We start from the raw sequence: 19,174 nt of genomic DNA on the forward strand, positions 1-19,174 counted from the left end.
GAATCACAGCTTCGAACTGACAAGGTGTTGCTCGCGAGCTTGTTCTCTTGGCACTGATGAATGATACTCTCGCAAGGGAGAAGAACTGAGTTCAGGGATAGTTACGAAGCGAGTTGCGATCTAACAGTGCTTTCGAAAGCAACGGAAACTCCATCCACATCTTCATCATTCCCTCGATCACTCTACCTTAGCTTTCTTGATCCTCTTCTTCTCCATCCTCTTCCTAAAGTCCTGTGAGAATCCGCCGTCCAGATACCATTTCTCTTCGCCTTCCTCCAAAACAATTTCGATACCAAGCTTCTTGCACCCAGTCTTGAAGTCCTCTTGATCATTGGAGCACAGGAGTTCCTCTGAGCTTGAAGGAAGGTACAAAAGTGACGGACGAAGACGAAGTGTCTTCGCGAGCCAATCCCGAACTAGATCGTCCGAATTTTCAAGATCCCGATTGTAGTCTGCGCCTTCGAATCGAAGGTGCGAGACAGGAGCCTTTGTCGCGGAATCCAAATCATACCACTGAAAGTCCCAAAGCGTGATAGTGTCCAATTGCTTCCGTACTTCGGGTCCGAATAGTCCGGCGATCTCGTAGGGAAGCGAGACGATTTCGAGCTGGGGCAAGAGTGAGGTCGGAAACGACGCGACGGCGGGAGCAGGATCTTCTGACGAGTGATAGGCGAGCATTCGAAGGGCAGGGAGGGACGTCGGCGTTAAGACTCCATTCGGCAGGCGATGGATTGTGAACAGCTCGAGCTCGCGGAGACGACGTAGAGAGAAGGAGGAGCATTGGAGCAGGGTAGCTCTGGTGAGGCGTAAGGTGGCCAGGTCTAGGTTGTGCAGATGATGGTTAAGCGAAAAATTAGCAATCGAGCGAAGAAGCCAAACTTGCTCGGCAGGACAGCAAATTTAGCAAGATCGACGTCAGAGTCATCGCATTCGATGACGAGTAGACGTAGACCGACGTATTGTCGCCAATCGGGTTCAAGTGGAATTGAACCTGATCCTTCTTCGGGCAAGACGAACTCGCGGACCAAGGCAGGATGACCTCCTCTTTCCGCTTCGAGCGCTTTCCAGATTGTATAGTGACAAGTCGTGGGCAAGCTGACCACAGCAAAGAGCAGAGGTTTCGCGATTTCGTAGAAAAGTTTCGAGACGAGGCAGAATGGAAGAAGGGTTTCTTGACGCGGCTTGTAGGTCTCAGAGTAGTACTGAAGTGGGACGGTCGATTCGATGATGTGTTGAACGAGCTCGGGCGGGAGTTTCGAGAAGGAGGAAGAGGTGACGGGAGAAGGAGGAGAAGAGTGAGAGGGAAGAGTAGCGAGAGTCGGAGGAACGATGTCGGTCATGTTGAATTGACCTGCTATACGTAGGATCATGAGCCATGAGTGACTGAGAGCTGAAGACTGGCCCGCCAGACTCGAGAGGGTCGAGCAAGAAGCGATCCGAGATGAGAAAGTGGGAGATGAGAATTGCGGGCTGAAACTCACCTTGATGAGGGTACGGGCAGCAGGTAGACGATTGATGGGCTTCCTTTGACTCCTGCGTCATCGGTCGTTCTTCGAGTGAGGGGTAGCAGAGCAAGAGTTTCCTCGTTTCTTTCCGAATCTCTCTTTCCCTTCACTCCGAATCGACACAACACCCTCTGAACCGATACGAGAGTAGCTCAGAGTCCGAGTAGAGTAGAAATGAGTACTCCGAAGGTGAGCCTCGCGTCGAAACAGCTCAAATGGGCGCCTGCTCACTCGTCTCTCCTTCTCTCAGAGCGTCGACTACCTTTCTCGGTTACCACCTGAGCTTATCGAAGACATCTTCGACCTCGCACACGACTACGAGTCAGAGTCGCCGAACCAACGCCTTCTCGGACCTCCATCTCGTGCCTTGAAACCCTTTTTCGATCAAACGCTTCACTCTCGAATCTCCTTGCGCTCCTGGTACCGACTCGAGAAGTTCTGCGATCGGGTTGATAGCGAGAATCTCGACCGAATCAAAGTCCTTGAAATCGCAATCGAGCTCCATCACGATTGGGATTCGTTTTCTTCGAATCTCGAGCAAGAAGAACCGGAGGAGGACGTTCCTAGCGGGTTCGACGACAATTCGTTCAATCGCATACTCAGACTCACTGACTCGATTAAAGTCCTCAAAATCTCGGGATCAACTCGCCTCGCTCTCCTCGTCCTGTCTTCGACTGTCGCCGTTTCCTCCCTTCCCAATCTTCAGCTCCTCTCTCTCTGCTCTACCTTCGACAGTTTCGAAGACCCTTTCCACCCCGCTCACTACGCCGCTCTATCGTATTACACTTCCCTCCGAGCGCTTCATCTCGAAATCCTTCGCCATTCGGACTCGATCGAAACCTCTCGTTCTGCCCCCATCCTAAACAACCCGTCACTCCCGTGCCTCACCGAAATCAGATTGGAGGGTCCAGTCTATGCAAGCGCCAGTTCCTCGTCCCTCCTAGCGGCTGCACAGAACTGCTCAAAACTCTCCCTCATCGATTTGCACGGAAATCCCCGCCTAATTGGCTTGGTCGCCAGTCTGTCGAAACCCGAGCGGCTCGAAGAATTGACTGTCGAGTCTGACATCACGTCCGACGAGAGGAGGCCAATGGTCCTCTCGCTCTCTTGCTGCCCGAACCTTCGTGTCCTGTCCGTCCAAGGCAATATCGACTTCAGACAGCCCTCTTTCTATCGAGACCTCGAACTTCTTTCCTCCCTCGAAGAGCTCCACTTTGGCTACGCCACAGCTTTGTCCCTCGACCACTTCCTCATTTCCACCGCCAATCTCAACCTTCGCTCCCTCGTCCTCGACAACCTCTCCGCCTGGTCCTCCCTCGACTTTCCTGAACTCTTTGAGGCTCCACGGAGAATGATCAATGAAGACGATGAACGAGACCAGGATGAGCTCCCCGTTGAGTTTCAGGGACCGGAATGGACGGACGATTTTCGCAAGGAAGGCTTTACCGAACTCGTTCGTCTCTGCGAAGCGAAAGGTATCGAGTTGAAGGGAAGTACACTCGATGCGCTCCGATTACAAGAGCAGTTCGAAAGCGGTGAATTGGAGAAAGAAAGAATGGAAAGGCTCGAAGCAAAGAGGAGGAAACTCATAATGGAAAGGGAAGCTGAGTCGGAATAGTTGGGTTGGTCGAGAGTGTGTCGGAATACAGCAATCTATCAATCTGTAAGAACTCCGTTCGTAAAGCAGGACGTGACGAAAATCTCGGGAAAAGTCCCTTCGGTGCGATTTTCTCACGAATCGTCGAGTCTCCGCGTCCTTCACGACGGTGACAACGCAAACGTCAAACCAAAGCGACTACGGGATCAGGTATCCTTCTACCTCTCGCGCAAGTCGACACCGCGGAAATCGTCCGGAGGTCGAAGCGCAATGAGGCCCGAACTCCACTTTCCCTCTTTCCCTCCTTGCGTCTTCGAACCTCAACATGACTCGCAAAGACGATACGATCACCCTTACCACTTACGATGACCCTCCTGCATCCTTGACCGTCTCTCGTTCCGCCCTCGTCGTTCTGTCAAAGGTATTCGGCGACATGCTCTCGATAGACCTTCAAAACGAAGCCAGCGACCACTTGATTCCGGTGGACGATACCAAGGAGGATCTCGAAGTCTTCCTACCGTTGCTCGAGGGCAAAGACACTCAGGAATACTTATACGATTTGAGGAATTCGGAATGGGAAGCGATCGCTCGTTTGGCGGATAAGTATGACTGTAAGATAGTCCGTAACTTGGTCGAGATCAAAGGCTGGTGAGTCCTCCTCTTCACATCTATGAGACCCTCAAACCTCCGCTGACAATTTCGTTCACAGGCAACTCGAAGCCGAAAAGGGCTTTTCACCCTTCGCTTTCACTTTGGCCGCCTGGACTGGGAATCATAAGTTGATTGAAACTGCTGCGAGGCGTGCCATTCTCATTGAAGACTCAAGGGCTACGAAATTTCGGGCGCCTCCAGAGTGGATGGAGAAACTCGTAAGAGAGGCTTTGCTGTTCTCGGTTTTTCGCACCGACTGACGATGTGTTGAGCTACCAGGCAGCTTGGCGCGCTTACCAGAAGGTCGCTTACTTTGATCATGTCAGACAAACCTTCAGTCAAACTATGAGCGGTGACTGCTATGGCCCGCCCTGTAATCGCCAGAAAGCGGAGGCAGAATGCGCCCGTCTCGGACAGTTTGCGCTGTCGCGATTCGAGAACCGCTTCTGCGAACGCTTCCTCTTGAGCGATCTACCAAGCCTGAACTGCTGTTCACTTCATGCAGGAGAAATTCGAGAAACCGTCGTTCGTTTCGAGAAGCTTGCGAAGAATTCGAACAAATTTCCTATGGATATCGGTCTACGTACGTTTGCGCAGCTCCCACTTCTCGGAAAGTGATTCTGACGATTTGAGACTCGCAGGCTCGTTTGCGTAGGTCTACCGAGCTCAAAGGTGAAGAAGCTAGTGAAACAGTGAAATCGAGTCGCTAGAATGAAACGAAGCTGATAACATCGGACAATACGGCGGAGAGCGTGACCCAACGGAGCGACAATCCTGGAGAGAGCTAGCCCAAAGCGCGATCAAGTCGAGAGGACCTCAAAAGAGAGGCCGCCATTTTTTACTTCCGCGACGCCTCTCGCCGACTTGTTTTGGCTTGTTCCGTCCTCCGTGGATCTCGATGAGCTTTTGGATTCCACCAGCTCAGAAGTCTAGCAGTTCAGGCTGTTGATGCAACATTGCCGAGATCGAAACTTTCTTCTTCTCCTTCGGTTGTTCTTCCTCGTCGCCTTTCCCCTCCTCCGCCGTCTGAAACGATACCCCTCCCATCCTGACTCCCTTCTTCTTCTTCTTGAACGCCGAAGCCGGAGGAGCCGAAGTCGATCCACTATCTTCTATCCGTACCTCGCTCTCGTTTCCTCCAATCCTAACCTCCCTCAACCCTTTCTCTACCTTAGCCTCCTCCGGTTCAACTTCGATCCTCCCCTTCTTATCCTCCGACTTCTGCTGCCCACGCTGTCCGAGTAACACATCCGTCGCTTTCCCCCCCTCTTCCCTATCTTTCCTATTCGCCTCCTCAACCCTCTTCCTTCTCTCCCTCTTCTTCTTCTCCAACTCTTCTTCTCCCATCTCCGGTTCCTCACTAACCACTTCAACCACAAACCTTCTCCTCTTGACCCTGAACCCAAGTAAGTTCTCCCGACCTTGTCCCCCACCACCGAGGTTTCGAAGGAGAGAGAGTTTCGTTGAAGGAGGAACGAGAGAAGAAGGGGAGGGTAATTTGGGAAGGGTTAGGAGACCTTGATGGGATGGGTAAAGAGCCGATAGGGAAGGAGAAGAGGAAGTCGAGAGGAGGGAAAGGACGGAATCGGATGCGTGGGAAAGTCGGGAGAGGATCGAGGAGGGAGATGAGGAGGAAGAGGTTGAGGGGTAGAGGTAAGAGGGAAAGGTCGTGGTGGAGGATGCGTGGGAACGACGTAGGAGGGAACGCAAGCGGTGCAGGAATGTGTAGAGAGAGGATGGGGATGAGGAACCCCACGAAGGAGAACCGAGGGATGAGATCGCGATACGGAGGGCTTTGCGAGGTGAAGAGGGGGTTGTTGATTGTCTGGAAGGAGGAAGGGCTCAGTCGGGGGTCCAAACTCGTGAGATAAACTGGAGAGAACTCACAAGTAACCGTTTTCGGACACGAAAGTTTCCAATTTCTGATAGAGGTTGTTGTAGAACTCGTTAGGAGATCCAGCCGTATCTTGTATTTCGTCGATATCGATCAAATGGAGTCTCGAACGATCACTTGCTGAGAGTTGCCTCGTCGTTGTCAAATCGAAAGTCGAGCAGTAAACAGTTTCTTCTCCCGTTCTCGAAGCTACCACTTCACATTATCAGTCGCCGCCCATCTAGCTTGGCTCCCGCGAGAGAGACTCACCTTGCGTCGTATTGAGAGTAGTCTGATGTTGTTTCATCCCTTCATACCTAAACGCAATCTTCATTTTCTCCTTAATCTCCTCCTCCTTCTTCCTCTCCTCCTCATCCTCCCTATCTTCCTCTTTCCTCGCATTCGTCAAAGAAGTCGAACCTTTATCGTTCCCCATCAATACCCTCGTAATCCCTTCCGGTCCACCATTCTCCAATCCCGAAGAAATCACGATAATTTCCTGATTCGATTCCAAGCCTTGCGCGATGAAATACCGTAACAAGAGTTCAGAGTAGCTGGTGGGATAGTCTTGGGTGATTAGGAGCGAGGTAGAGAGCGGTAGACCGCCCCCGAGGAGGTCATCGATCGTTGGCAAGCCGGTAGAGATGAGAGGGAGGGAAGAGGAGGAGGAAGGTCGGGTACCTGGGATGGGAGTCACCGTAAAACGTTTCTTGAATGATGACATTCCTCGAAACGTCTGGAAGGTCAATCGAAGAGTCTGAAGTGAGATGAAGAAGCGAAAGAAACGAAACTCTCTCTTTCTCTCTCGACCTCGACCTTTCAGATCACTTTTCAGATCAGTCAAGACAGCTCAGTCATGGTGAGTAGTCACCACTTCTGCGAGGACGAAGGAGCGAGCTAAACTGTGTGAAATTGGTTTCATCTTTGATCAGTCTGATTATCGAGGCAACTACGCCGGAGGAGGTTACAACGGAGGAGGAGGACAACGGTTCTACCCTCAAAACGGATACAACGGTCACAATGGACCTTCGATGGGTCCCGCCGGTTACCAACGCAAACGTCAAAGAGGTTAGTCTCTCTCCTTCTCCTCTCTCCCTAATGTACTCTTGACTGACAGTCCACGTTCGAGCAGATGAAGATTACCCGGAGAACAATCCAGGCAGTGGAGGAAATTATAGGAGAAGGACGGATGAGCGAGGGAATTATGGATCTCCTCAACATCAACAACGACAACAACAGAGAGGAGGAGGAGGTTCGGGAGTGTATGATCGTGGTGGGATGGGTCAACAACAGAGTTTGCAGGCGAGTCAGACGAAATTCAAGGAATCGGTTTGGGAGTTGGGGAGTCATTCAGTCAGTTTCTCCCACTTTCGTACTGGCTTCTCCGTCGAAGTACGATTCTGATGGATTTCTCGTGATGGATAGGAATACGACCCGGTTGAGGAGATCCCTCAGTTGGCTCAGGAGGTCGAGAGCTGGTTCTTGAAAGACAAACCTACCGTTTTCCTCGCGTTCAGAGCTGCGTCAGTCTCCCTTCTCTTCTCTTCCATCTTTTCCACTCGCTCATCACGATCTTGTGTGACAGTGTATCTGAACTACCTCACAAGCTGCATCACTACGCTTCCCTCCTCGCCCACCTTTCGCTCAAATCGGTCACTCCTCCCGTTTCTCTCGCTTCTCGAATCTCCTCTACTCCTTCTTCAGCTCCCGCCGCTCCCGGTCTACCTTCAAAACCTGTCGATACTGAAGCTACGACGGAACAAGAGGAGAACACTGAGGGAGAAGGAGACAAACAAGAGGTTGCGAAAGTCAATGTTGGGAAAGAAATTGTAGAGGATTTGATGAAAGCTTTCCAAGCGTTCTTGGATGAAAGGAAATGGAAATCAGTTCGATACTGCGTACGTGTCTCCTATTCCTCTGCCCTCTTCGTCACTGACCTGGCTCGATGTTTCTTAGGTCACTCTTTTTGCTCAACTAACTTCCCTTCCCGTTTCGGCCCCCCTCGTCGCCTCTACTTCACTACTCACTCTTCTCTCCTCCTTCCTTTCCGTTCTCGATGAACCCGGACTCCGTCTCTCGCGCGGAGACGAATGCGTTCGAATTATCGTCGAAGCTCTCTTACGATTAGAAGGAGGAGATGAAGGCGCTTTCTTGGCTGCGGGTGGATTGGAGACGATCAAAGAAGGGATTCAGGGGTATATGGACGTGAGGAAAGTTGGGAAAGATGCGTTTGCGGATGAAGAGACTAAGGAACAATGGGTTGATGTAAGCCTCTCTCTCTCTCTCCCTCCCTTCCCTTCCACTTATCTACCCTGCGCGTGACTGACTGAATGAAGATTGTGTGGGAGTAGTCTCTCGAATTCCTAGTCCAATCCCTTCTAAACCCTTCATCCGATTCCTCCCATCTCGTCTCCTCGATCTTCCCACCTCCTCTCCTCCCTTCGATCTCCTCCTCCTCGCCACCTTCCGAGCCCTCCGAGCCTCTCTACCTCCCCATGATCCTAGTCCCCCCCGAACTCGAAGAAACCGATCTAACCCTGATTTCACACGGTATCGGTGGAGGATCAGTATCCGAGCGTTCAATCCCTGCTCCTTCTACTTCTGCCGGTTTGAGAGGGGACGAAGGAGTAGGATACGAAGGGGTTCGATTGAGTTTGAGACTCTTTGATTCAGAGGAAGGGGAAGGAGGAGGATCAATCGTTCCGGGTCAGGACGATAAAGCTGGAAACGTCCTCCGAGGATTGATTGCGGATGTCGTTAATCTGTATGAGGTGAATAGGAAAGAAGGAGCGGGAGTATTGCTCGAGTTACCGAAATGGGTCAAGAAGGGAACGTTTAGGGATCCGAAAGCTCCGAAGAAGGGAGCCGAGGGGGATGAGGAAATGAAGGAGGAGAACAACGACGAGAAGGAGGTTGGACCGGGTTGGAGTTTAGAGAATTTGATCGTCGAGGTACATATACATCTTTCCTTCCTCTCTCTCCCTCTCTTCCCTTCGACTCGAGCGTGGGAGTCGAGTGGAGTGGAAACTGATTTCGAGTTAATTTGAGGACAGACTATTTTCAACTGTATTCTCTGTGTCCCCGCCCCGGCTCACCCTCTCGCATATTACCATTCCCTCCTCACTGAACTCTGTCGACTCTCTCCTCAAACTATCGCTCCTTCCCTCGGTAAATCCGTCAGGAAATTATACGCTTCGTTAGGGAACGATAGCGGGGTTGGAGGGAGGATTGGACAACCCGTGTTGGATCCGAGTGGAATAAAGAGGTTCGCCGATTGGTTTGCGGTTCATTTGAGTAATTTTGGATTCATGTGGGGTTGGGGGGATTGGTACGCCGTCCACTCTCTCTTTCATCCATTCTTGTCAACCACCTGCTGATGAAGTATAGGGTGGTGCGTGCGCAGGGCGAGTGATATGGAAGTTTCGGATAAACATCCAAAACGAGTCTTCGTGAAACGAGTGATTGAGTTGGAGACGAGGTTGAGTTATCACGATAGGATTAAAGGAACTATTCCGGAATCAATGTTGGAAACTGCTGTAATGGCGGATGATGCGCCTGGTCCTGAATACGATTACGATTCATCTGGTCCGTCTCCAAAGTTCCATCTCGCTCTCTCCTTTGAGGCGGGAAACTGATGAATCTTTGGACACCGGATTGTAGATCACACTCACGCCGCAGCAGCTTCTTCATTCCTCCGTTTAATTCGTTCAAAAGCTTCAGTCCAAGAAGCAGAGGAAGAATTAACCTCGTTCCAGAAATCCCTCGAAACGGAACATGGAATGTCGGAGGAAGAAGCAGAGCGAGTAGCGAGGGATATGGCAGTTCAAACCGTGTTGAACGTTGGGAGTCGTTCGTTTTCGCATTTCTTGAATGCTCTTGAACGGTTAGTCTCTCCCCTTCCTCTCTCGCTCGTCACTCGTCACTCGGGACGTGTGATTGATGAGATTCGACGTGTTCGTGTGAGTTAGATATCTCGTCCTCCTCCGTAACCTCGCTCCAACCGCTTTAAAGAAACAAGATCTCCTCCGTACCGTTTCCCAATTCTGGCGTCGCAATTCCCAATTCCATCTCATAGTACTCGACAAACTCCTTCAATATCGACTCTTAGAACCAACCGATATCGTTCGTTGGGTCTTCTCCTCGTCCCCTCAGGTCCAGGTCCAGGTAGAGGGAGGGGAGAAGAGGAAAACTTGGAGTGATTTGGATTTGTGGCAGAGTGTTGCGGTCGTATTGAGGACTTTGGAGAGTAGGACGGAGGCGGGGAGAGGGAGGGTTGAGGGGTTGAAGAGGGAGGAGGAAACGAGGGAAGCCGAGAAAACTACGCAAGGGGGAGAAGGAGCTGAGACGGGAGATGGTGGTCAGTCTTTCTGTCTCTCTTCAATGCATCACTTGGAGCGAGTGTAAGACTGACAGTATTCTGAATGTGCAGATGCTACGATTCGAGATGCGACTTCTTCTTCGAATCCAGAAATCGATTCGGCAGTTTCTTACCTCGCTGAATTAGAAGGAGATCAGAATGAAGTTTTGCTTCAAATCGTCGAAAACTTTGTCAAGTTGTTGCCTGAGGATGTGGACAAGGACGATTGGGAAGTTTGGTGGATCGAGGGATGGTTTAGAGAGTTTTGTCGAATCGTGAGTCGTTTTTCTTCTATTTGAGCAACCCCTCTTCGAGTCTGACTGAGCCACTCTCGTGTACTCAACAGGGACTACCTCCGAAAGTCTACTCTCGACCTTCATTGGTGGAGAAATTGGGAGAAATCGAAATTCCTTCGAAATCTGCTGTGCGAACGATCCTCGACGCGAACAAACTTTGGAGTGAATACGCTTGATCACTCACTATTCTTTGCAATCAATACATACTTCTGTACCAGTCTCCTACACGAGTACGAGTTGAGAGAGACGATGACACGTCACATTGCATCGTCGCCGTCGAGGTGGAATTGTTCGCGAACTTTCTATTCTCTCCTACTACCTTTCACTCGACCCCACGACCCTACGATGCGAGCACTAGCTCTACCGCTCTTACTGTTAGCGGTACTGCCACTGATAGCAGCTCAACTACCGGACAACGCTTCTGAACTACCGATCTCTCACTTGATCTCTCTCGCTCAAACCGCCCTCTCGTCCGGCAAGACCACCGACGCCTTAACGATCTACGATCACTGCCTCGAACGCGACCCGTCCGATTTCTCGACGTTGTACAAACGCGCAACGGTGAGACTCGCTTCGGGACATTATTCGAAAGCGAAGGAAGGGTTTCAGGAGGTGTTGAAAGTGAGGGAATACGAACCTGCGAGGTTACAGTTGGGAAAGATTTACGCGAAGTTGGGGGAATACGAAAAGGCGAGGGAAGAAGTGGATCTTTTTTTGAAAGCGACGCAATCGAATGGAGGGAAAGACGTACAGGAAGCAAAGGAACTCGTGAGTCGTTCACTTAGGATCAGTCTGATACAGTGACTAATGCGAGCGTCGAACTTGCAGCGAGCTCAAATCGCTACAGCCGAGAGAGAAGTGCTCGCCGCACGAAAAGCGCTTTCTTCTTCACCTCGCAAACTCGACCGTTGCCTCACTTCCCTCACCGCCGCGATCTCCTTCTCCCCCCAATCCGAACAACTCCGTCTCCTTCGTGCTGAATGCGCCCTCCTCGCTTCAGATTACGATTTCGCCGTCGCCGACTTGTCTCGAGCTTCCGCGATTTCCCCTGCTCTCCCAACTCACCTCCAACTTCGAATCTCCCTCTTATCGTCCCTCTTCCTCGATCATGGTTTATCGATCCCTTCAGACTCGTCACTCGCGTTGAAGAAATGTCTCGCCGCCGATCCAGATTCGAAACCTTGTCGAAAATTGTTCAAATCTCTCAAATCTACCGAAAAGGATCTCGCAAAACTCCGAAACTGGTTAGAAGCTGATCGATGGACTGAAGTAGCCGTCGCGTTAGCAGGGACGAGTACGAAAGATGGATTGATTACAGTCGTGAAAGGTTTAATTGCGGATCATCAAAAACCTCTCGACCCTTCCGACCCTACGACTTCTCCACTTCCGTCGACTTCGAATCTCTCTCACTCTTCACCGTTATTGACATCCTTCCTCTCAACCCTCTGTCATTCCTACCTCTCCCTCTCTTCAACCTCTCGCAAAACCTCGGCAGCCTGCACCGAAGTCCTCATTCACAACCCGGAAGACACTTGGGGTCTCGTTGGGAGAGCAGAGAGTTTAATGAAGGAGGATGGGGAGGGGGAGAATTGGGAAGAAGCGGTAAGGTTGTTGAGTGATGCGTTTGAGAGGACGGGGAGATCGGATAGAGATGTCTTGAGTAGGTTGCAGAAGGCTCAGAGGTTGTTGAAACAATCGAAGCAGAAGGTACGCATTTCTAGCCTCTCTCTCTCTCTGGACGTGTGGATTGATGCTGAGCAAGGGTGGCGATGCAGGATTATTACAAGATTCTGGGAGTTGCGAGAGACGCGGATGCGAAAACGATCAAACGTGCTTAGTAAGTCCTCCTCCTCTGTCTCTCCTCTTCTACCTCTACTGACTGGAGTGATTTGTGATCAGTCGTAAGGCTACGTTGAAAGCTCATCCCGATAAAGAGGGAGGTAGTGAAGAAAAAATGGCCAATCTCAATCAAGCCTACGAAGTTCTCTCGAACCCTGGTACGTCCCCCTCTCCCTTCTCCCTCATCCATCCCCCGCACTGACGCGTGAGTGCGGTATACAGACCTTCGAGCCCGTTTCGATCAAGGAGAAGATCCGAATGACCCGACTTCCGGTTCCTCAGGAGGCGGTGGAAATCCGTTCGGACACGGAGGTGGATTTGGTGGGAACCCGGTATTCTTCCAACAAGGTGGTGCGGGTGGGTTTCCGGGTGGTAGTCAGTTCTTTGGTGGTGGAGGGGGAGGAGGAGGAGGTCAACAGTTTCAGTTTAGATGGGGTTGATGAGCCGTTTCGAACGGGAGTGGTTTCGGTTTTCTTTTACCTCTTGTTTCTCTGTGTTGGTATTAGAGGTCGTAATTACTTTGCAAAGCATTCGTGTCAGAATCAGCGATTACGTGACAGATCGTTGTCGGTGCATGCGATCTTCTCGACTCTGTCGATCTATGCGTTTCCCCCCCTCTCTCTTCCTTCCTTCTCCCGTCTCCTTTCCTCTCCAACCCATCTACCGGCTCGTTTCTCTCCATCGACGCTTGACTACCCGTCTCTCGCGCTCTATCCGTGCTTACAAAGACTCATCACGTTCGGGTTCACTCAACTTTTTCCTGCAACTCTCTCTTCTCTCTTCTTTTCGGCAAGCATGTCAGAAACGGATTACGATTCACCGCCGCGACCGTTCAGCGGCGGCGTAGAGCGGAAGAAAGTACAGCTCAAGAGGGTGTATGGGAAGAAAGGGAGGAGGAAGGAACTTCCGAAAGAGACTCGGAGGGAGGAGGAGAGTAGTGATGATGAAGTTGAGGAAGTCGTGACGAAGAGGGCTAGGGAGGGGAAAGATACAGGAGGGAAAGGTACGAATGGGAAAGGGAAACAAAAGGCTAAAGCAGCGGAAGAAGACGGGGAAGTGGATTCGTCAAGTCAAGAGGAAGAGGTAGACTCGCGAGGTCCCAAGGTGAGTCGACCATGCCGACTGTCACTCGGAGTAGACGGGCTGACTGACCGGTACGTTTGGATGGCTTACAGCCGAAAGGGAGGTTACCTCGAGCGGCGAAATTAGCAGTTTCGCAAAAACAAAGTCGATCTCGTTCTCGGGCTTCTTCGGTCGCTTCCGACAACAGCGACACCAAGCTCGACGACGAAAGCTCGAATCGTACACAACCCGATGCGTTCACCTCGAAACGAACACGATCAAAAAGCGTCATCTCTCGAAGCGACTCTCACGCTCCGCCGTCAAAGTCTAGACAAAGCCTATCAGCCACTCAAACAGATGGGCATACACAACCACAACCGGAGAAACCTACTGAGACTCGAACTCGTCGAGGCAAAGCCTCCCCTGGATCCTCCTTGACAAAACTGGACAAAGCTTTCCCACCTCTCATCCATTCCTCCGTTTCTCGCGACATTCAAGTTCTCCGCGCCTCTATCGATTCTCCTCGGTCTTCGGCGCTCGTCGATAAATCAAACAGACGAACTTCAACGACAACGACGCAAGATTCACCAAGATTGACGGATTTACCTCCGACTTTACCGTGGTTCACTCGTCTATACTCGACAAGACTCAGTATGAGTTCTCAAGGAGGAGGAGGTGGAGGAAGTCGAGATCCATCACTCCTCGAAAGCCCGAAGAAATCGCCTGCTGCATCCAAAATCTCGGTTTTCAAAGACGCCTCGAATCCTGAAGCGAAATCTTCGACCTCCTCCATCGCTCCTCGTCCGAGAACTTCGATCTCTACGACCACTCAACCCGTCGCATCCACTTCGAAACCTCTTCCACCTCGTCGTCGTTTGAGCTCAATCACTGCCTTGACCTCCCATAACCCCTTTTCTCATTCCCGTCCCTCCACCTCTCACTCTCACACGAACTCAAATATCTTCAATCTCCCTCGCTCCCCCGCTCCGATTGTCCCCCCTCCGGAATTTCAATTCACGACAACATTATTCGAAAATTCTCTTTCCTTCTCCCGAAGTCTTTTCAATCTTCCCGACGGCGAAGGGACGGATGGGTTCATAGGAGCTGGGTTTATGGAGGGACATAAAGAAGGAGAAGGATGGGGGATGGATAGTGGTTTCGTTTTAGAGAGTTGGGATCAGGAGAGATTCGAACGAGAAGATGCGCTTGAAGCGCAAGAGGAAGAACGTCGACGGGCCGCGGAGGAGGAGGAGAAGAGAGTCACGCTTGAGAGTAAAGAGGTGGAAGTTGAGCTCTGTGGAAAGGAGGGAGGGAAGATTCTCGTTGAGGAGGGAGAGGAGGAGAACGAGAAAACTTTCGAGATGGAAAAAGGGATCGAGGCGCAGTTTGGGGATGAATCGAATTCAACCATCAAGGCTTCGGAGGTTGCAATGAGTCGAGGAGGGAATATCCTACATGAAGAGAAGGAAGAGGAGGAGAATGAAATGGTGTCGGCGAAAACGTTCGAGGAAGCGGAGAGTGAAGTGGAAAGCGGGAACGAGTCGGACACAGAAGCAGAGGAATCCGAGTCAGACTCGGCAGGGGAGGTGGTCGGAGCAGAAGCCGAAGTAGCAGGACAACAAATGGAGGAAGTTCTCGAATTCGATCCCCCCGAGCTCGAAGAAGCCAGCCCTTCAAATGAGATGAACGACGAAGAGCAAGACCTCATTCCCGATGACGACTCGACTTCTTCAAATCCCTCTTCCCCTCTCCCTCTCTACGACGCCCTTCATCTTCCACCTCGTCGACCCCGTTCCCCTCGGTTCCTTCCAAGTCCTTCGAACCTCGCCCTTCCGCTCGATTCATCCGAAGACGATCTCGCCTACCTAATCCGTACGACCGCGACCCATTCCTCCGAGGACGATCTCCCCCCTCCTCCTTCCGACTGTTCTTCCGATGAGAGGGAATTCGAGTTGGCGGAACGGGAAGTCGGGAGGGGGGTCAAGACGACGTCAAGGCAGAGGGAGAAGAGAGTCGAAGAGAGTAGGAAGAGAGGGAGGGGTTATTTGAGGATTGGGGAGGGGAAAGGAGGCAGGAGGTTGAGGTGGAAGAGAGAAATTATCGATTTGGAGGAAACGAGGGAAGAGGCGTCGGAAGAAGAGGATGACTAGGCGTTGAGGGAGGAACTTGGTATCGGGGCAACGACGGACGATGACTGGCAGGCGGAGGTGGAGCACGAGGAGTGAGGATGAAAAGGAGAGGATCGCAGGGAGCTTATTTATCGTTATTTCTTCTAATCATGTATCGTATGGCCTCATACTCGAGCTATTCTCGACGTAATGTATCACTCCATCACTACACGTCAACGTAATGGCGAAGCTCTGTTGGCGAAGAGGGTGAGGAGAGTCCGGTTGCGAATCTTTGGAGAGGGCGAGCGTCTAAGCTGAATGCCGAGCGACCTTGTGCTCGCCGGTTGATTCAGCGCCGTTCTAGCATGATATCGGGTTCTTTGTCGAAGTGCGAGTGAACGGTCGGGAAGAGAGAGGCAGCTCTCCCTCTTTCCCTCCTCTCATCATCTTTCATCTCGACAACCTCAACTCAACAGACCTCTATTCAGCCCGAGACCTTCCAAGACTCTATCGAAAGCTCCACAAGCCATGTCAACAGCTCACAGTTCACTCCCGCTTCGTTCTGGGGACCCCCGCCGAGTCTGTCTGATCCGATTACCAAAGCTACACCTCGGTCCCAGGAAGCGAGAGTTCCTAGTTTACTTCGCTGGTGCACTCGTGCGTATTCTCTCTCTCCCCTCTCTCGTTTCAATGCTCAGGGAACTTTCAACTCCTGATGACGATGAACTGACTCTCTCTCCTTCTCGCTGGTGGTAGTTCGCATTCGGTTGGTGGTCCTTCCTCGACGCAACCATCTCCTCGAAATATGCCCTTCCCATCTCGGACCCCGACTCCCCTTACGATCCGATTCCCGTTCGAGTTTCCTTCGCGGATTGGACTCCTGGACTCTGCGCAACTCTCGGAATGATCATCGTCAACCTGATCGACAAGTCCCAACTCATGTCTGACGAAGGAGGAGCTTGGTCGGGAGGCTGGAGTGAGGGAGGAATCGCTTGGAGGGCGAGATTGTTCTTGTTCGTCGGGTTCGCTTTAATGGCTGGTGGTTTGGCTGGTTCAATCGTAAGCTCCGTTCTAACTCATCGCATGATATGGAGACGCTGATGAGATTGAAACCGAGTCTAGACGGTACTCGTGATTAAATACATGGTTCCTCATTATCCCGGAAACTTTGGAATCCCGTGGGGAGTCGCAAACGTTATTCAATCGAGTGAGTCCTGATTCTGTCTCAGTATATCTAGTGCAAGTACTAAGCCAGTGGTCCGGTTCTCGCAGTAACTATCATGTTCAGGTCAGTTCACGAGTCCAAGCTTCTTCGCACGACTCTCACTGACCTTCGCCCGTTATTTGTGCAGTGCTGTCGTCCTGTGGGTAGCGCAAAGCTCGGAAGAGTATGGATACGAGATTGGGCTCTAATCAGATAGCAACCAGTCTGCTTGTAACATCGAACTTTGAAAAAGTGCATCATCTCGAAAAAAGTGTTCAAATGTACCGACGCAGAGCAGCTCTATTCCACGGAGTCGGCAGGCTGTAGCCGATCAACATACACACTCCTCTCCTGACAGTCCGGCTGCAGAGAAAGAATGCAAACTGCTTGGATCTGTTTCTATTCGTTTGCTCGTCTATCTACAAGATCACTCTAGTATCTACAGCTCGCTCATCATCTATCCCTTAAACTTGTATCTCTCCTTCGCCATCGTTTCCTCCCCGCTCAAATCTACGGCCCAAACCGCTCCACTCTTCGGAAACCTCCTCTTCAAATCCTCCTTGTCTCCGTCTCCACTCTCGTCCAAACTCGCCGTCGTGACAAACAAAGTCTTCCCTTCCTTCCCTCCTAATTCACATGCTGTGATGTGAAGGACTCCTTCGAAATGAATCTCGAGATCAGGTTCGCCCGAAGGGAGGTAACGAACGATCTTGGACCCTCCGAAATGAGCCGAGTAGACATTGTCGTACAAGTCTACGCAGAGTCCATCGGGGAACGAGGGGGAGAGACCGGTAGGACTTGAACGAGGGGAAGAGGCGAATACGCGGTGATTGGAAAGTTTGCCGCTGGAGGGGTCGTAGTCGGATTGAGTGATCTCACACTTCGCGGAGTCTGTCACGAATCTATGATCACCCAAGTCGAGGGTTTCGATCAGTTCGAGGATCGAAAAGAGTAGAGAAGAATAAGGGAACGAAGCTCACAAAGTTTTCCCATCCCTACTCCATCCCATCCCATTCGGCAACCCCATCCCTTCAATCAATCTCTCGACTTTCTCCCCTTCCTTCCCACCTTCAATCCTCCACAAAACCTCCTCTTCTTTCCCTTCCATCGGTTCCCCTCTCGCCGGTTTCGTACCCGCCAAAAACCTTCCTTGAGGATCCGTCTCGCCTTCATTATGCATCTTCGTCAACGGGTGTTCGGACTCGGGTAGGAGGGTATGATAGGTGAGTGAAGAGGGGGAGGAGGATGAAGAGGAGGGACAGCGAGGTGGGAGGAAGGCGAATCCTCGGTCGACGGCGGCGATGAACTGCAAGTGGTTCGTCTCCGGAAAGATCAGTATAGAACAGGAGGGATCTTTTCTAGAGAAAACCCTTACGCCAGGTTCTTTCGAACCATCCCGCAAACGAATGCACGATGGATGTCCTTCGTAGTAATCAATCGTGTGCTCCTTCGTTTCGAGAGAGTAGTGATGTACCTCTCCTCGTGCGATATCAAGAAAATGGAGCAGAGCTCTTGCTGGTTCGTAGAGCGGTCTGCGGGCGAGGAAGAGAGGGAAGGGGGTCAGCTCTTGTTGAATGACGAAGAGGGAGGATGGAGACGTACCCCTCGCCGAGGTAACAGCGGATATCGAGCATAGGCTCAGTAGGTGCTTGAATCACTCGCATCGTTGGCGAAAGAATTGGTTGAAGTGAAGGGAGAGGAGAAAAGAGATGAAAACTTGGAGATTCTCCTTTCACCTCGACCATCACCCGCCAAGCCGTCTACCATACCAATTCGTCAGCTCTGGCATCTCGTTCGACTACCTACGACAACTCGACCTCGACTACAGGGCTCTACAGCTCGCTTCGGTTGAATGACGTACGGAACTCGTTCTCGCCTTCGCGTGAATCGTTCTGAGGATTGCTCAGCAAGTGACGGAACAGAAGGATATCAGAATCTTAGAAAAGCCGCGGGAGAAGGGCTTAGGTATGTCGCTCTGCCGAAATTCGCGGAATTCGTCGCTCGATCCATCTTTTACCATGCTGTCCTGGCTTGTACCTTTGTCAGGGGCAAGGACGCGCTGCTCTAGATCAACTTAGGCCGCTTGGGACGGCGCTCAGGGAACTGAGACTTAACATAGGCGTCGTTTGAAGACTTTGCTCGGTTCAAAAGACAGCTCGATCCTTCTCGAGCTTCGTTTCTATCCGTTCCAGTTCTGGCCCCAGTCTATATCTCCGCCTCAAGACCAAGGAGTGTACTGCTTCCAGATGATACCGATCCTTGCGGCCAACAAGGTCGTCGAATCGTCGAATGAAGCCTGTGAGAACGAAAACTCAGGCTCGACAGCTTCAACCTGGCTCTTTCCGCATCTTCGAGGTGTTTGAATCCCTCAATGCGCTCGAAGGTGACCTTGGATGTCACGAACAGGCACTCTTGAGTGCGCTCGACCGTTACGGACACTGACCGCGGGCTTTGCGAAAGGGAATTCGAAAGGATTGCGAGGTTGCAAGGGTCTTCGTTCGCTTCACGACTGATCGAGGATGCGAGAATGCAGCTCTGAGAGAGGCGGAAGATACAGGCGAAACCGCGGCTAAGCAAGGGACCGGATTCTCCCGAAGCGAAACGGATTCGAAACGACCGAGAAATTGCAGACCGATCTTCCCTTCAACTTTCAAGCTTATCCGCCTCATCGCTTCAGTACCC

General features: G+C 51.5%; 10 protein-coding genes across 10 annotated transcripts; 6 read left to right on the forward strand and 4 right to left on the reverse strand.

Moving 5' to 3' along the window:
- Positions 1–177: 177 nt before the first annotated feature.
- JCM6883_007485 (uncharacterized protein) lies at positions 178–678 on the reverse strand (the record flags this gene model as incomplete). Its single annotated transcript, XM_076628316.1, has 1 exon — positions 178–678. The coding sequence occupies one exon, from the start codon at positions 676–678 to the stop codon at positions 178–180; it is 501 nt and encodes a 166-aa protein (XP_076491717.1).
- Positions 679–821: 143 nt separating this feature from the next.
- On the reverse strand, positions 822–1,370 carry JCM6883_007486 (uncharacterized protein; the record flags this gene model as incomplete). Its single annotated transcript, XM_076628317.1, has 1 exon — positions 822–1,370. One exon carries the CDS (start codon positions 1,368–1,370, stop codon positions 822–824), a length of 549 nt encoding a protein of 182 aa, XP_076491718.1.
- Positions 1,371–1,679: 309 nt separating this feature from the next.
- JCM6883_007487 (uncharacterized protein) lies at positions 1,680–3,123 on the forward strand (the record flags this gene model as incomplete). The annotated part of the gene is made up of 2 exons (XM_076628318.1): positions 1,680–1,694; positions 1,756–3,123. The coding sequence occupies 2 exons, from the start codon at positions 1,680–1,682 to the stop codon at positions 3,121–3,123; spliced, it is 1,383 nt and encodes a 460-aa protein (XP_076491719.1).
- Positions 3,124–3,427: 304 nt separating this feature from the next.
- JCM6883_007488 (uncharacterized protein) lies at positions 3,428–4,408 on the forward strand (the record flags this gene model as incomplete). Its single annotated transcript, XM_076628319.1, has 5 exons — positions 3,428–3,750; positions 3,812–3,971; positions 4,033–4,105; positions 4,259–4,336; positions 4,395–4,408. 5 exons carry the CDS (start codon positions 3,428–3,430, stop codon positions 4,406–4,408), a joined length of 648 nt encoding a protein of 215 aa, XP_076491720.1.
- Positions 4,409–4,674: 266 nt separating this feature from the next.
- On the reverse strand, positions 4,675–6,350 carry JCM6883_007489 (uncharacterized protein; the record flags this gene model as incomplete). Its single annotated transcript, XM_076628320.1, has 3 exons — positions 4,675–5,578; positions 5,641–5,836; positions 5,897–6,350. 3 exons carry the CDS (start codon positions 6,348–6,350, stop codon positions 4,675–4,677), a joined length of 1,554 nt encoding a protein of 517 aa, XP_076491721.1.
- Positions 6,351–6,482: 132 nt separating this feature from the next.
- Positions 6,483–10,455, forward strand: STO1 (Sto1p; the record flags this gene model as incomplete). Its single annotated transcript, XM_076628321.1, has 13 exons — positions 6,483–6,485; positions 6,559–6,694; positions 6,759–6,979; positions 7,052–7,149; positions 7,212–7,524; positions 7,583–7,891; positions 7,978–8,577; positions 8,680–8,954; positions 9,030–9,211; positions 9,287–9,509; positions 9,595–9,983; positions 10,056–10,258; positions 10,330–10,455. The coding sequence occupies 13 exons, from the start codon at positions 6,483–6,485 to the stop codon at positions 10,453–10,455; spliced, it is 3,078 nt and encodes a 1,025-aa protein (XP_076491722.1).
- A 169-nt stretch (positions 10,456–10,624) lies between these two features.
- On the forward strand, positions 10,625–12,558 carry JCM6883_007491 (uncharacterized protein; the record flags this gene model as incomplete). Its single annotated transcript, XM_076628322.1, has 5 exons — positions 10,625–11,047; positions 11,108–11,986; positions 12,055–12,116; positions 12,179–12,276; positions 12,341–12,558. The coding sequence occupies 5 exons, from the start codon at positions 10,625–10,627 to the stop codon at positions 12,556–12,558; spliced, it is 1,680 nt and encodes a 559-aa protein (XP_076491723.1).
- Positions 12,559–12,913: 355 nt separating this feature from the next.
- JCM6883_007492 (uncharacterized protein) lies at positions 12,914–15,330 on the forward strand (the record flags this gene model as incomplete). The annotated part of the gene is made up of 2 exons (XM_076628323.1): positions 12,914–13,222; positions 13,294–15,330. The coding sequence occupies 2 exons, from the start codon at positions 12,914–12,916 to the stop codon at positions 15,328–15,330; spliced, it is 2,346 nt and encodes a 781-aa protein (XP_076491724.1).
- Positions 15,331–15,816: 486 nt separating this feature from the next.
- Positions 15,817–16,701, forward strand: VPS68 (Vps68p; the record flags this gene model as incomplete). Its single annotated transcript, XM_076628324.1, has 5 exons — positions 15,817–15,945; positions 16,045–16,347; positions 16,411–16,495; positions 16,561–16,576; positions 16,641–16,701. 5 exons carry the CDS (start codon positions 15,817–15,819, stop codon positions 16,699–16,701), a joined length of 594 nt encoding a protein of 197 aa, XP_076491725.1.
- Positions 16,702–16,949: 248 nt separating this feature from the next.
- On the reverse strand, positions 16,950–18,126 carry JCM6883_007494 (SMP-30/gluconolactonase/LRE family protein; the record flags this gene model as incomplete). Its single annotated transcript, XM_076628325.1, has 4 exons — positions 16,950–17,394; positions 17,473–17,798; positions 17,868–18,024; positions 18,095–18,126. The coding sequence occupies 4 exons, from the start codon at positions 18,124–18,126 to the stop codon at positions 16,950–16,952; spliced, it is 960 nt and encodes a 319-aa protein (XP_076491726.1).
- Positions 18,127–19,174: the final 1,048 nt, after the last annotated feature.

This window comes from Sporobolomyces salmoneus (assembly GCF_050403485.1).
Source record: "Sporobolomyces salmoneus JCM6883 DNA, S_salmoneus_JCM6883_v1_ctg1, whole genome shotgun sequence".
Taxonomy (NCBI): Eukaryota; Fungi; Basidiomycota; class Microbotryomycetes; order Sporidiobolales; family Sporidiobolaceae; genus Sporobolomyces; species Sporobolomyces salmoneus.